This window comes from Rana temporaria, chromosome 6, assembly GCF_905171775.1.
Source record: "Rana temporaria chromosome 6, aRanTem1.1, whole genome shotgun sequence".
NCBI lineage: Eukaryota > Metazoa > Chordata > Amphibia > Anura > Ranidae > Rana > Rana temporaria.
The window spans coordinates 197,835,772-197,853,155 of NC_053494.1; the positions used below are offsets into that span (position 1 = coordinate 197,835,772).

Consider the following 17,384-nt stretch of genomic DNA (forward strand, 5'->3'; position numbering starts at 1 on the left):
TATGGATCATAGGGGGCACCCCCACACCATTTTATTGGCGTGGGTGTTCCCCTTAAAATCCACAATCTGGGGGGGGGGGGGACCTCACGCCATTTTTTTTTCATTTGGAAAATCCCCCAGGATTTCCCTTCCCCCAGGATCTTGAAGGGTTCTGGTGCGACTTCTATTCAAATCAATGGGATCCCATAGGGAACCATTGATTTTGAACAGAGGCAGAGAAACACAGCTGAAAGCCAGCACGTCTAAACGTGCATTGACGACAATGCAAAACGCTGATAAAAAAAAAAATTGCATTTTTAGCGCCGCTTTTTTCCTGGCGTCGGTTCTAGCTTTACGGCCCGTTTTTTATAACGCCCGTGGGCATGAGGCCGTACTGTGTTTTTTTTTATTGCATCACATTGAAACTTTCTCAGGCTTTTATTTTTCACTTTGGAAACTCAGTCGCCAATTAAACCACACCAACACAGAGAAAGCATACAAACTCCATGGGGTAGATTCAGAAAGAATTTACGCCAACGTATCTATAGATACGCCGCGTAAATTCAAATCTGCGCCGGTGTATCTTCTTTCTGTATTCAGAAAGCAAGATACGCCGACATTAGCCTAGATACGATACGACAAATAAGTCTCTTACGCCGTCGTATCTTAGGGTGCATTCTCACGCTGGCCGCTAGGTGACGCTCCCGTCGTTTTCGGCGTAGAGTATGCAAATTACCTAGTTACACCGATTCACAAACGTACGTGCGCCCGGCGGTAGTTTTTTACGTCGTTTGCGTAAGGCTTTTTCGGCGTAACGCTGCTCCTGCTGTTAGGAGGCGCAGCCAATGTTAAGTATGGACGTCGTTCCCGCTAATTTTTTACGTCGTTTGCGTAAGTCGTTCGCGAATAGGGCTGGATGTAATTTACGTTCACGTCGAAACCAATACGTTGTTGCGGCGTACTTGAGAGCAATGCACACTGGGATATGTACACGGACGGCGCATGCGCCGTTTGTAAAACACGTCAATCACGTCAGGTCATCACACATTAGCATAAAACACGCCCCCCCCTTCCACATTTGAATTACGCGGGCCTACGCCGGCCCCATTTACGCTACGCCGCCGCAACTTACGGAGCAAGTGCTTTGTGAATACTGCACTTGCTACTGTAAGTTGCGTCGGCGTAGCGTAAATACAATACGCTGCGCTGCCGTAACTAGGCGCGCAGGTACCTGAATCTGCCCCCATGTAGATGCCTTCCCTAGAGGGGATCTATTTTAGAACTCCAGTGCTACAAGGCTAATGAGCTAAACACCCAGCCAATGCGTTCCCCTAAAATGCTGACTTGCCACCTTTGCACGGCACAAAGATTGTGTTACCGATGTGCTATGGAGATCTGCATACGTGTGCAGAAGTTCTGTACTGCTGACAGCTCAGATCATTATACCATTTCATTTCATGTCATAAATCCTGCCCCGATCCCAAGTCAGTAACAGAACTTTTTTTTTTTTTTTCGATCAGAAGGAGAATAAAATGGATGAATAATTAATGGGTACATTAAAGAGTGAACCACAATGGCGAGTACAGGGAGTCTCCAGAGGAAATCATTAGGCTGTCTTAGAGCAGATTAGAATGACCGCGAGGTGCGGACGTACCTGTGACATTATAGTCATAGTGGAAGCAGTTGGTGTTCAGGACGCACGGCTCGGTCTGAGAAGCCTCGGGACACGTCTTCCCATTCGCGGGAATCCTCAGAGGAAATCTTGTCCTTGACCGCACCGAAGAAGAGTCACACGACTGGGGGAAAGAAGAGGCATTAGAAGACTTAATACCTCGACTAACACATTCAATGTTCACAGTACCCAGCAATGTGGACTGAAATACAGTAAAACCTTGGTTTGAGAGTAACTTGCTTTGAGAGTGTTTTGCAAGACAAGCAAAATTTTTTAATAAATTTTGCCTTGATTTACAAGCGATGTCTTGATATAAGAGTAGCATCATGTCACATCTGAGTATAAAAGAGAAGAGAGGCGCCTCTAAAGCCCTGTACACACGATCAGAATTCCGATGGTCTAAAAACCGATGGATTTTTTCATCGGAAATCCGATAAAGCTGACTTTCATCAGTCTTGCATACACACTATGGGCCAGATCCACGTACATCCGTGCATATATAGGCCGGCGTAGCGCATCTCATTTACGCTACGCTGCCGCAACTTAGAGAGGCAAGTGCTGTATTCACAAAGCACTTGCGTCCTAAGTTACGGCAGCGTAGCGTAAATGTGCCGGCGTAAGCGAGCCTAATTCAAATTGTGAAGAGGTGGGCGTGTTTTATGCTAATGAATCGTGACCCGACATGATTGACGTTTTGAACGAACGGCGTATGCGCCGTCTGTGGGGGCATCCCAGTGCGCATGCGCGAAATCACGTCACAAATAGTCAATGCTTTCGACGTGAACGTAACTTACGCAAAGCCCTATTCGCGAACGATTTACGCAAACAACGGAAAATTTGACGCTGTCCCGACGTCCATACTTAACATTGCGTACGCCTCATAAAGGCAGGGGTAACGTTACGCCGAAAAAAGCCTTACGTAAACGACGTATAAAAAATGCGCCGGGCGGACGTTTGAGGATCGGCGTATCTAGCTAATTTGCATACTCGACGCGGAAGCGCCACCTAGCGGCCAGCGTAAATATGCACCTAAGATCCGACGGCGTACTTAAACGTACGTCAGTCGGATCTAGCCCACATTCAGGCGTATCTTGTTTTGTGGATACAAAACAAAGATACGACGGCGCATCGTAGAACTTACGCGGCGTATCAATAGATACGCCGCCGTAAGTTCTTTGTGAATCTGGCCCTATGAGACTAAATTCTGACCGTCCAAAACACGGTGACGTAAAACACTACGACATTCTGAGAAAAATTAAGTTCAATGCTTCCGAGCATGCGTCGACTTGATTTTGAGCATGCATGGATTTTTCTACGATGGAATTCCACACAGACGATCGGTTTTTACTATTGTTTTTTTTCCAGCGGAAAAATTTAAAACATGTTCTATTTTTTAACACCGATGGAAAAAAGACCGATGGGGCCCACACACGATCCGTTTGTCCGATGAAAAATGTCCATCAGACTTTTTTCATCTGTAAAACCGATCATGTGTACACGGCATAAGTGTAGCAATATGGTTACATTTAATGAAGGTACAAAATTTAACAACTTATTGCTACACTTATGCCGCGTACACACGATCGTTTTTCATGACGTAAAAAATTCCATTTTTTTAAATGGTCATTAAAAACGATCGTGTGTGGGCTTCCAGAGCATTTTTCTCGACGTGAAAAACGGCCATTAAAAATTTAGAGCATGCTCTAATATTTCTCGTCGTTTTTCACGTTGTCATTTTTCATGTCGTGAAAAACAGTCGTGTGTAGGCTTTAGCGCGAAAAAAACGCCCATTGCTCAGAAGCAAGTTATGATGGGAGCGCTCGTTCTGGTAAAACTAGCATTTGTAATGGAGATAGCACATTCGTCACGCTGTAACAGACTGAAAAGCACAAAGACTGAAAAGCGCGAATCGTCTCTCACCAAACTTTTACTAACATGAAATCAGCAAAAGAAGCCCAAAGGGTGGCGCCATCTGAATGGAACTTCCCCTTTATAGTGTCGTCATATGTGTTGTACGTCACCGCGCTTTGCTTAAGCAAAACTTAGGGCCGGATTCAGGTAGGAGATACAACGGCGTATCTCCAGATACGACGGCGTATCTCCAGATACGACGGCGTATCTCTGAGTTGCGGCGTCGTATCTATGCGCCTGATTCATAGAATTAGTTACGCATAGATTTCCCTAAGATCCGACTGGCGTAAGTATCTTAGGCTGCATATTTATGCTGGCCGCTAGGTGGCGCTTCCGTCGATTTACGCGAGGAATATGCTAATTAGGTAGATACGCCGATTCACAAATGTACGTATGCCCGGCGCTATCTTTTTACATCGTTTACGTTAGGCTTTTTCGGCGTAAGGTTGCTCCTGCTATTATGAGGCGTACGCAATGTTAAGTATGGACGTCGTTCCCGCGCCAAATTTTGAAATGTTTACGTTGTTTGAGTAAGTCGTTCGCGAATAGGGCTGTACGTAAGTTACGTTCACGTCTAAAGCATTGACGATTTGCGGCGGAATTTCGAGCATGCGCACTGGGATTCTTTTACGAACGCCGTTCGTAAAAACTTCAAATACGTGGGGTCACACTAAATTTCAATAAAACACGCCCACATCATCCAAATTTGAATTAGGCGGGCTTACGCCGGAGGTTCTTTCTGAATACGGAACTTGCGCCCTAATTTACGGCGGCGTAACGTATCTCCGATACGTTATGCCCGCAAAACATTATGCTATGCTACCTGAATCCGGCCCTTAGTTTTTTCTAGGTCATTAAAAACGGTCGTGTGTACGCTGCATTAGAGGTGCCTCTCTTCTCTTTTATACCCTATAAAAAAAAATTGATATACATCAATGGATAAAATAGCAAAGCCAGCTTTGCTGCAATAGTCAGCGTCAAGCTGGAGCTGTGGCTCTCAACTCCTGTCCTCAGGACCCACTAACAGGCCAGATTTTAAGTATTACTTTGGGGAGATGCATTCTAGAATGCTGTAAAAATGGTACTACAGCGCTAATTAAATTATACTAGAATGCTGCAATCACTGAGCAGAAAATTGTATCACCTTTGATGTGTTTCAGTTATCTTGCAAACCTGGCCTGTTAGTGGGCCCTGAGGAGTTGAGAACCACTGAAATAGAGCTTTCCTCCAAGGTTACTGTATTTCATTGTTTTATAACATTGTTAATCCTACTTCCTCTGAGCCCTGGTCACCCTGGATCTGCCCTAGCATTCAATTTGACAGTGAAAGGAGAAGCAGCACAGCGATGAGCTCAGCTCTCTGCCACTCGCATAGCTCCCAACTGTCCCTGATTTCGGGGGACTGTCCCTGATTCGGAGCAATGTCCCCTGTCCCTCATTCCTCCTCATTTGTCCCTCATGTTAGTCTGATCTATATAGATGTATATAAAATGCACTTTTTTTTCTATCAAAAATGCATATGAGATTGCAAAACAAAAGAAAGGATTCTTCTGGACAGCCGCACTCCGAGCAAAAGTTGCATTTATTGTAAAAATCAAAGATAAAAAAACAGCACTACATGTCACAGCATACCGGCAGAGCTGACGCGTTTCACACTGTATTTAGTATTTAATCATAGCTATGATTAAACACTAAATACAGTGTGAAACTATTCCTTCCACTGACACCAATGATGAGGCATTATTCCCCCCATCCACACCAATGATGGGACATTTTCTACTCCCACTGGCCATGGTCCAGTCTCCCTAAAGTCTGAAGGACAGTAAACTTTTAGAAAGTTTGGACCCCTGTTCTAAAAAGACATTGTAGTCTTTTAAATTTTGCAAATCCCAATGTCACCCGTGGGTAATGGGTAAAATGTGTATTTGATTTCACTTAGGCCCAGGAGCTCTGGTAGGGGGACCATTGATATATTGGGAGGTCGAAAGGTAGATTATTCAATTTTTCTGGAAATTTTCTTAGACCAAGGGCAATATGACATTATGATAATTAAAATCCCAGATCATACAGTCATTGAAAATGGACATCATTTCACGAAATATGACAGCATCCATCTAAAATGGCTTATTATCAGCAATGCAGGTGTCTCCACTTGCTAAATTTCCAATTGCTAATATCTGATTGATGGGATTACCAATACAAACTGGCACTTGCCAATATTTCAATGTCTCTTTCATTGTCTCCTCTCCAGTAATTTAATTACAATTTGTAATTCCTTCACTCAGTTAATATCAAAAGCCCAAAACTGTCTCCTCGATAAATGTCCTACTGATGAACACACAAGCAAAATGTATATGTTACAATAAACAGAAATGTTTATTACTGGTAGGGTGTCATTAAAAGTAGAGCCCCAAACCAATTATTTTCTCTATGGATTCCCTTCCTTTCCCCAAATCCATATAAAAGAAAATATTCTTCATTTTTACTTACCCTATTCATGCTTCAGCCTCTACCTTCTTCTGAGGTCTAGCGCTGGCAGTCCTCAGAACAACAGTCATTCTGCCCAGTTGCTGTGAGCCCAGCCTGTTGTTTACCAGCCCTCTAGGGGGCGCTCATATATTCCAGTGTGCATTAGAAGCAGCAGCAAATCATAAAGAGCTGCATTATTTATTGGCTGAAGGACATTCAGGATCATCTAGCTCTTTGCTTTCCAGCCAGTACTGGGACAAGGTCATTAAGAGCCCAGGGCGAACATTCCAAACTCTGCCCCCCCTAAGATATATGAGCTATATGTATCAGCAAAATTCCCCCCACAAAAACAATAAACGCTAATCTGCATGCTTACCCCCTAAGCATATTCCCCCTCCTCCCAGTACAAATCTGCCCCCTGCTGAAATCCCCCCTCCCAGGAGAAATCCTTGCCCCCAACCCCCCCTCAGGTCAAATGCCCCCCTTCAACAAAAAAATGCACCCTCTCCTATTACAAAACCTCTAGTCCTAAATTTTTCCCTCCCGATACACTTCTACCTCCCCCACACTTCAAATTCCTCTGTAACGGAATGGCCCGTGATACCCAGAGACTTTTGAAGGATGCGGGGTACTCCTGTGCCAGCTTCACCAATGACTCTTATGTCTAGGGTCATCCTATGCCCAATAGGGGCATAGGATGACTGAGAAATTATATCTCGGATTACATGAGATGGGACAGTAATGATAATTCATGTATTGCAGGAGATCTTGAAATATGACAGGTGGTTAATTCTGACCCCAACAGGTCAATAGCAGAGTGACTCATTCATGTGTGGACAGGTGCTAATAAAGTCTACCTGGCTGTAGTGATAAAAGCTTGCTGTGTTTGCATTCTATTGTCTATTGTGCTAATTAAGTCTGCCTCTCAAGAACCTTTCATTGTGTATGCTAATGACACTGTATTGTGTGAAAGTTCTATTGATGATAGATGTGTGTTGGCAGTCTGAAAGGTCAGATGTCTGTCCTTTCAGGTGTAGTGGATTAGCATGTCAATTATGTTTACTAAAGGAATGTGCATTATGCAGCAGGTGAGAATAACTTATCACGGAGTCAGAAAGTCTGTCTAAGATGTGGATTGAGGGGGACTCATTAGCACCCCTTTGTGTGATGTTGTGTGTGGAGTTTAGTCATTGTCCAGATTTGGTTTCTAACTGTATATAACAAGCTGAGTTTACCATTAAAGTGTTCATTCGTTTTGGAACCAGAGACAGAGCTGTGTGTGTCTCGTTTCTGGGGAAAATCCAATGGATTGTGTCTGCTGGATTGTTGGAGTGTCGGATAAGCTGTCATGGGTTGGTGGAATGGAATATCGTAAACGGTGTTAACCCCTGACCGTTACACCCTCCATCCCAGCACAAAATCCCCCTTCCAAGCACAAATCTTCTCCCATCCCTACTCCCAATACAAATCTCTCTAGATTACCATTCTTTGCACTACCCCCCCATTTCCCGTCTTAGAACAATACTTACCCCCTGCCTCCCCCCATTTCCCCCCTTCCAACACAAATACCCTCCCCCAAATCTCCTTGAGGTTCCCCCCACCCCACATGATACCCCAATGCCCAGGGCAGCTGCCCACCCCTTGTCCCGGCCCTGTTTCCAGCCCAACAGCCCTTGGGCTACCCATTCCATTCACTGGGTTTCAGTTTTTTTAATCATGGAGGCTCAGCATCACATGGGAATTACCTTGGGCGGGGATCGGGAACCTGTCGATCACAAGCTTCCCGTCTATTGCAGGCAGGTGATGGGTAGATCACAACCACGTCCCAGGCCCTATTTTGCCAACTTGCACTAGGTGAAGGTCCTTTCAACCAGGAATTCAATTTTTGCCTATTTCAACCCATAGGGGAAAAATGTCCTTGTTAAAATGGTAGTAAACTCCGCTTTTTGTCTGGTACCTACAGGAAAGCCTATAAGGCTTATCTGTAGGTACCGCGGATATCTCCTAAATGTGCACTGTGTGTAGCAGCAGCCTGTGACATCACTATCGCATGCGCACTGCGCTCTCAATGGACATCACACTCAAGTATGTGTCAGGAGTGATGTCATTGCGGCTCGGACATTTAAATGCCCAGAGCCTGTGAACCCGGAAGCCACTGCCGGGATCCATTTTATAGGTAAGTTTGTCATAATTCATCATTATGACATGAGTCTGAAGGGGGACCATCTTTTTTCCAGTAACTTTACTACCGCTTTAACAAAATCCCCAATAAACTCCTTTAAATGGATCAAACAATTTTTGTCACAAAAGTCTTCTTACTCTTAAAGGTTGTTTAGCACAGTAAAGGTTATTTAGAAATGCAGCTAAAAATGACAGTAAAATCCGACATCACTACATAAAGTTCACTTTTGTTCTTGTTCATATAAAATTATGACCAAGAAGGTGGTGACGCATAATCACATAGAGGTAGCGTGTACTTTTCAGCTTTTTAGAAAACACAGGCTTTGAATTTAATAGTCTATAGTTTATATTTTCCATTCCATAGCCAACAGTCATTCCAGGGATCGAAGCGTAATACAAAGAGCCATTTACAGAAAAAAAATGGAAAAGGAATGCTGCAAGCCATTGTAAATGATAGAGACAGAATATGAACCAAAAACCCCCCCAAAAAAACATATAAAACAAATGCTATAAATGAAGTTGCAGTTAAAGTGGAGTTCCACCCATAAATATAACATTACATCAGTAGCTTTAAAAAAATGTCATTAGTCCTTTAAGAAATTTTTTTTTTTTTAGATGCCTTCAAAGTGTTGTTGCTAGGCAGAATAGTTCATCTTCCCTCTTCCTGCACCTAGGTGCTTAACCTACACCGCACAGACTCCTGGGAATGTAGTGGGTGTAACTTTCCAGGAGTCTGTGCACTCCCCAGTCTCGAAGAATCATGTGACTTGGATAGTACAGGTGCTGAAACCTGATCTGAAACCTATTACACTGCTTGTGCAGCACTGAGCATGTGCGAGATCTGCAAGGCTGAAATCCAGGAAGTCATACAGTCTGGCTTCATGATGCCCACACTTAAGATGGCCCCAGTCAATTTCTATTTTATAAAGTGTCTAAATGCTGTAACAACCTAACAAAACGGACCTTAGTTTACAGACTAACTTTACTAGAATACATTAAGCTTGTGTATTACAGGGGTATTTATATTTAAAAAGTGAAATTGTGGCCAGAACTCCGCTTTAAAGGGGTTGTAAAGGTTTGTTTTTTATTCTGTAAATACCGGTAGGTTCCTTTAAGCTATTGCATTGTTGGCTCACTTACCTTTTCCTTGGATTTCCCTTCTAAATGTTGTTTTTCTTTGTCTGAATTTCTCACTTCCTGTTCCTCCTCAGTAAGCTTGCCCCCATCATCCGAGCCATTCTGGCTTGGGGTTAGTCAGCGTGCTCGCCCCCTCCCTTGGGACTACATCCCTGCCTCTGTGCCTGTGAACGTTCACAGAATCTCCCCGCAGGGATGTAGTCCCAAGGGAGGGGGCAAGCACGCTGACTAACCCCCAGCCAGAATGGCTCAGATGATGGGGGCAAGCTTACAGAAAGTGAGAAATTCAGACAAAAAAACATTTAGAAGGGAAATCGAAGGAAAAGGTAAGTGAACCAACAATGCACTAGCTTAAAGGATATTTAGAAAATACAAAAGCAAACCTTTACAACCGCTTTAAGTGAGTAAAGTATTTGATCCCCAAGCAAAACATGACTTAATACTTGGTGGAGAATCTCTTGTTAAGGTAAGACGTTTCCTGTAGTTAGTGACCAGGTTTGCACACATCCCAGGATGGATTTTGGTCCACTTTTTTCTACAGATCTTCTCTAAACCCTTAAGGTTTCTTGGCTGCCACTTGGTAACTTGAAGTTTCAGCTCCCCATCCTTTCTATCGGATTAAAGTCTGGAGACTGGCTATTCCATTCCATGACTTGTGCTTCTTCTTGAGCTGCTTCTTTGTTGCCTTGGCGGTATGTTTTGGGTCTTTGTCATGCTATCCATGACCCACCTTCAGTGTTTTGGCTGAGGAAAGAAAGTTCTCATCCAAGATTTTACATTGCATGGCTCCATCTATTGGCCCCTCAATGCAGCAAAGTCAGCCTCTACCTTTAGCAGAAAAAAAAAACAGCCCCAAAGCATAATGGCCCAGATTCTCAAAGGACTACGACGGCGCAGCGCCATGTACGCCGTCGTAAGTCCTAATCTAGGCCGTCGTATCTATGCGACTGATTCTTAGAATCAGTTACGCATAGATATCCATTAGATCTGACAGGCGTAAGTCTCTTACACCGTCGGATCGTAACTGCAATTTTTTTTTCCCCGCTAGGTGGCACATCCGTCGATTTCCGCGTTGAGTATGCAAATTAGCTAGATACGCGAATTCCCGAACGTACGCGCGGCCGACGCAGTAAAGTTACGACGTTTACGTTAGGCTTTTCCCGGCGTAAAGTTGCCCCTGCTATATGAGGCGCAGCCAATGTTAAGTATGGCCGTCGTTCCCGCGTTGAAAATTTAAAAAGTTACGTTGTTTGCGTAAGTCGTCCGTGAATGGGGCTGGACGTCATTTACGTTCAGGTCGAAACCAATGACGTCCTTGCGACGTCATTTGGAGCAATGCATACTGGGATATTTTAGGGACGGCGCATGCACAGTTCGTTCGGCGCGGGGACGCGCTTCATTTAAATGAAACACGCCCCCTACCCGCGGAATTTGAATTCCGCCGGGTGTTTTACGCTACGCCACCGCAACTTTACAGGCAAGTGTTTTGTGAATAAAGCACTTGCCTGAAAAACTTGCGGCGGCGTAACGTAAATGACATACGTTACGCCGCCGCAGAGATACGCACGATGTACCAGAATCTGGCCCTATGTCTCCACATCCAAGCTTGACTGCAGGTAAGGTGTTTTTAGGTTCATAATCAGCATTTTTCTTCCTCCAAAAACAGTGAGTCCCCCTCCTCGAAAACACACATGTGAAGTCATGCCAATGAACATCGAAATGATTCAGAGAAGGATTGGGAAAAGTCGCTGTGGTCGGATGAGACCTAAATTTAGCTCTTTGGTAATAACTGGATTCGCCGTGTTTGGAGAAAGAAAAATGCTGACTATGACCCTAAAGCCCTGTACACACGATCGGTTTGTCTGATGAAAACGGACCGATGGACCGTTTTCATTGGACAAACCGATCGTGTGTGGGCCCCATCGTGTGTTTTCCATCGATGAAAAAAAATAGAACATGTTTTAAAATTTTCCTATGGATAAAAAACTGATAGAAAAAAAACGATCGTCTGTGTGGAACTCCATCGGAGAAAAATCCATGCATGCTCAGAATCAAGTCGACGCATGCTCGGAAGCATTGAACTTAATTTTTCTCAGCACGTCGTTGTGTTTTACGTCACCGCGTTGGACACGGTCAGATTTTTGACTGATGGTGTGTAGGCAAGACTGATGAAAGTCAGCTTCATCGGATATCTGATGAAAAAATCCATTGGATTAGATTCCATCCCTACAGATTCCATCCCTACAGCCAAGCACAGAGGTGGAAACATGATGCTTTGGGGCTGTTTCTCTGCTAAAGGTACAGACCGACTTTGCTGCATTGAGGGGCCAATGAACAGGGACATGTATTGTAAAATCTTGGATGAGAACATTCTTAACATACTGAGGCAGAGCATGATCCCTCCCTTCAGAGACTGAGCCGCAGGGCAGTATTCCAACATGATAACAACCCAAAACACGCCTCCAAGGTGACCGCTGCCTTACTAAAGAAGCTGAGGGTAAAGGTGATGGACTGACCAAGCATGTCTCCAGACCTAAACCCTATTGAGCCTCTTTGGGGCTCCTCAAACGGAAGGTGGAGGAGCGCAAGGTCTCTAACATCCACCAGCTCTGTGATGTCATCATGGAGGAGGGGAAGAGGACTCCAGTGGCAACCTGTGAAGCTCTGGTGACCTCCATGCCCAAGAAGGTTAAGGCAGTGCTGGAAAATAATGGTGGCCACACAAAATATTGACACTTTGGGCCCAATTTGGACATTTTCACTTAGGGGTGTACTCACTTTTGTTTGCCAGCGGTTTAGACATTAATTGGCTGTGTGTTGAGTTGTTTTGAGGAAACAGCAAATTTACACTGTTATACAAGCTGTACACTCACAACTTTACATTGTAGCAAAGTGTCATTTCTTCAGTGTTGTCACATGAAAAGTTATAATAAAATATTTACATAAATATGAGAGGTGTACTTTTTCTCATTGTGAGCCTTGAGCAAGCTATCCCAATCCCAGATGTAGCCTTATACGGGGAAACGCGTCGGAAGGAGATAGGAGCTGAGATGTTACTGTGCTCTGTACTTGGCGGTGTAAGCCACAGTCGGACCCCTCTCTCTACCACTTATTTTTTATCTAATTGCTGTAAGTGCATTTATTTTATTAAACAAATAATTATTTTTTGGACGCACTGCACAATGAGTCTTCCTTCTCTTTATGTATACAACATGGTCCAATACTAAGAATAGCTGTCTCAAGGCTCACAACGAGATCTGGTGTGGAGATTAAGGCATATATGGTTAAACGTGTGATCCACTTCCACACAGTGCCGATGTACAGCTGAACCTGGGAGGTTGAAGGAAGCTCTGCAATTCAAAATCCAAAGTACAAACACGCATGCTCAGAACCAATGCTAAAGATCAGACAACAATAGCAGAAGTTGCCGAAAAGTTGGCGGTAAAGAGCTGAAAAACCATGTGATTTGGTGAATGCTGGCTAAAGAAATTCTGCCGTGTGTATGCATACCAAGTTCATGACCAACGCCCCTTCAGGGCAAAATCCACGGAAAATTCAGATCGGGTGTACAAGGCTTTAGTGGTGTCAGCCCTGCCCATTAACTTTTGCTAATCTACTCAAACCCTCCACTCTTATATTTCTACTACATAAGGGCTAATCATTCTCAAGTTCATGATAAGAACTAGAAGGGCTAAGTAAACTCGGATATCACAGGTAATGTACAAAAAATATGGGACAGCACTGAATTTCCACCAGGGTCAACAGATTTTTTAAACTTATATAAAAAATAATAACACAATGCTTCTACTGGTATATTCAACAGATCAAATTGAAGCAAATAAAAGATGTTCATAATGAGGGTATATACACTTTGGGCCGGATTCAGAAAGCACTTACGCCGACGTATCTTCTGATATGCCGCGTAAGTGCACAGATGCGCCGTCGTATCTCTGCGCCTGATTCTTAAAATAAGATACGCCTGAATTTTGGCTCCATCCGACCGACGTAAGTCTCCTACGTCGTCGTATCTTGGGCGCATATTTACGCTGGCCGCAAGGGGCGCTTAAATTGTTTTACGTGTCGAATATGTAAATGAGCGAGATACACCGATTCACGAACGTACTTACGCCCGTCGCAGTAATCTACGCCGTTTACGTAAGGCGTACGTCCGGCGTAAAGTTAAGCCACATAAAGCAGGTGTAAGTCATGTTAGGGTATGGACCAGGGAACAGCCGTCGTATTTAACGTTGTTTACGTAAGTCGCACTTGAATGGGGCTGGGCGTAGGTTACGTTTACGTCGTAGGCATTGAGCCGTCGTATCTTAGGGAGTATATGCAACGTGATTCTGAGCATGCGCGCGCATGCGCCGTTCGTTCGGCCCTTCATTTACATGGGGTCACGCTTCATTTTAATAGATCACGCCCACTACCTTCCTACTTTGAATTAGGCGGGCTTACGCCGGCCAATTTACGTTACGCCGGCGCAACAAAGGGAGCAAGTGCTTTGTGAATACTGTTCTTGCCTCTCTGTGTTACGCATATGAGATGCGCTACGCCCGCACAAATATATGCCGCTCTACGTGAATCCGGGCCCTTATATGTAATGTGATTAAAACATTTGAGATCAACCTGCTTCCATTTGGTTTGCCACCTTGGGCCTATGTCACTATTTCACAAACGTGAGCCTAGCCATAGACCTCGCCTGCTTGGCGTCGGGTTGTCATAGATTGGTAGCTGCAGAATTATGTTCGATATCAGATGGGCGTGTGAAATTTCATGCTAATGGAAGGATCCTACTACTGCATTAATTTGCCAGTGCTGGGTCTAAGTTTAGAAAATCCATTAGGAAGAATGGCAAGTTGGATGGGCTAATTGGTCTATCAGCATGTCTGGATACTGCTGTACATATAATATGTCAGCGGTTTCTTCTCTTTTTTGCTCTCTATGAGTGAATAGGACTACATCTCCATTTCACCCCCAGGTGGTTTAAGCACAATTATGGAGCTAATGATTAAAAGCCCCGCTGGACTTTTTAGCATACTCCCCGCTGAGCCATCTAGTAAATGGCACAGGGGATTTATACTATAAATTAAATAAAACATGTCACAGCGCTATACCGCAGATTAAAAATAAACTTTAACTCAAGAGGCTTAATTAGAAAATGTTGGAATCAATTTTCAAAATTTGAAGCATCTCTCCTTTCAAACTCCAGGTTTAAAACCACAAAAGGATCTACAGAAAAGCCCAAATTAAAGGAAAATTCCACCTTTTAAAAAAGTTTAATAAATGCACTAATATTATTCTTAAAAAATTTACCGTATATACTCGAGTATAAGCCGACCCGAATATAAGCCGAGTCACCTAATTTTACACAAAAAAATGGGAAAACGTATTGACTCAAGTATACGCCTAGGGTGTCCATCTGAATGCATCACTGTGCCTTACTGTGCTTCACTTTGCCTCACTGTGTACATGTGCATGCCTCACTGTGTCCATGCCTCACCGTGCCCATGCCTCACTGTGCCCATGCCTCACTGTGCCCATGACTAGACTGACTTACATAGTTACATAGTTAGTCAGGTTGAAAAAAGACACAAGTCCATCCAGTTCAACCTCAAAAAAATAAACAAACAAAATAAAAAACACAATACAATCCCATACACCCAACTCCATACCCACAGTTGATCCAGAGGAAGGCAAAAAACCCCAGCAGAGCATGATCCAATTTGCTACAGCAGGGGAAAAAATTCCTTCCTGATCCCCGAGAGGCAATCGGATTTACCCTGGATCAACTTTACCTACAAATCTTAGTACTCAGTTATTTTATGTACATTTAGGAAATAATCCAGGCCTTTCTTAAAGCAATCTACTGAGCTGGCCAGAACCACCTCTGGAGGGAGTCTGTTCCACATTTTCACAGCTCTTACTGTGAAAAAACCTTTCCGTATTTGGAGGTGAAATCTCTTTTCCTCTAGACGTAAAGAGTGCCCCCTTGTCCTCAGTGTTGACCGTAAAGTGAATAACTCAACACCAAGTACACTGTATGGACCTCTTATATATTTGTACATGTTGATCATATCCCCCCTAATTCTCCTCTTCTCAAGAGTGAATAGATTTAGTTCTTCTAATCTTTCCTCATAGCTGAGCTCCTCCATGCCTCTTATCAGTTTGGTTGCTCTTCTCTGCACTTTCTCCAGTTCTCCAATATCCTTTTTGAGAACTGGTGCCCAAAACTGAACTGCATATTCCAGATGAGGTCTTACTAATGATTTGTACAGGGGCAAAATTATATCTCTGTCTCGGGAGTCCATACCTCTCTTAATACAAGAAAGGACTTTGCTCGCTTTGGAAACCGCAGCTTGGCATTGCATGCCATTATTGAGCTTATGATCAACTAAAACCCCCAGATCCTTCTCCACTACAGATCCCCCCAGTTGTACTCCCCCTAGTATGTATGACTTAACATGGGAGTCTATGGAAGGGGAGCCCTTATTTGATTGCCGTAGGTCCCCCAGACAACAAACTTTGCACACCTATAGAGGAGAAATAGGGCTACATGTGTGCCAAGTTCCGGGTCCAGGGGACCTAAGACCCGGCCAGTACCAGGTCCCCAAAGTCACCGAAGAAATTACCATTTAACATGGGAGTCTATTGAAGGGGTGCCCGATTTTGAAAAATTAGTGCTCCCTGGCCGTAGGTCTCCCAGACTTTACACACTTGTAGAGGAAGAGTGGGGCTACATGTGTGCCAAGTTTGGGGTCTAAGGGACCTACGGCCGATAAGCCGAGGGGGGCGTTTTCAGCACAAAAAAATGTGCTGAAAAACTCTGCCTATACTCGAGTATATATGGTACATTTATAGGATTTTCAAATTAAAGGCCTGCAAAACATTGCAACTGTAATCAATACATTGTGCAAAGACTCTTGTAGGCCCCTGTCACACGGGCCAGATCCAGTTTTGCTCAGCAGGGGATCTGTCCAGTGATTCCCTGCTGATCTGAGCAGAGCGGACAGATAACAGGTCCATGTCTGCTCCGCTTATGCAGAGTGGACGTGGACATGGCCCACTCTGCTCTATGGGCGGTTAGATGTAAATGGACCAACTTTCTGTTCATAGCCGACTGCCCTCCGATCCAATCCAGCCAGACAGAGGGGAACAGATCCCCTTCTAGTTGTTTTTAGTAGATCAGATTGGTTCGGAGATAGCCAGGTGTAAATGGACACATTCTGTAATCAGGATCCCCCCAGCCCCTTCCTAAACTTATCTGAGCCTGATCTCAATCCAGCGCTGTGCCTGAGAGCATCTTTCCACTCTCCCTCTCCTCACAGGACAGAGGGACAGCAGCGGGAGCCATTGGCTCTTGCTACTGCCAATCAAATCCTGTGAAGGAGCTGGGGTCGGCGCTGTGTCTGTCAATGGGCACAGGCAGCATGGCTCAGGATCGAGCCCACACATGTGCCCCCATAAGAAGTGGCTAACTATGGGGGCACTCACCGAGGAGCACTGGCAGGGGACCCCAGAAGTGGCGAATCGGGACTAAAAAATTGCAGATCGCTGCCATTACTAGTAAAAAAAATAGTAATAATAAAAATGCCATAAATCAATAACCTATTTTGTAGATGCTATAATTTTTGCGCAATCCAATCAATATACGCTAGGATTTATTTTTATTTTTATTGGGCTATTTATTATAGCAAAAAGTAATACATATTGTGTTTTTTTCAAAATTGTCTATAGCGCAAAAAAAAAAAAAACGCAGAGGTGTTTAAATACCAACAAAAAAAAAAGCTGTTTTTGTGGGGGGAAAAAATATCAACATTTATTTTGGGTACACGACCGCCCAATTGTCATTCAAAGTGTGACAACGCTGAAAGCTGAAAATTGGCCTGGGCAGGAAGGGGGTGAAAATGCCCTGTATTGAAGTGGTTTAGGACGCAGCGGCCTAAACCACCTAACAACCAGCAATACAAGATGCAACGCTTGTGTTTTTGGTGCGGGTCCATTGACGTCTATTACACGCAAAATGTAATCTGCTG

At 44.0% G+C, this 17,384-nt stretch overlaps 1 protein-coding gene across 1 annotated transcript in view; it reads right to left on the reverse strand.

The window, feature by feature from the left end:
* The window catches only part of THSD7B (thrombospondin type 1 domain containing 7B), a 714,750-nt gene that overhangs the window by 100,419 nt on the left and 596,947 nt on the right, over nt 1–17,384 (reverse strand). The window contains 1 exon segment of the mRNA XM_040358054.1: nt 1,634–1,775. Coding sequence (XP_040213988.1) covers nt 1,634–1,775 — 142 coding nt within the window.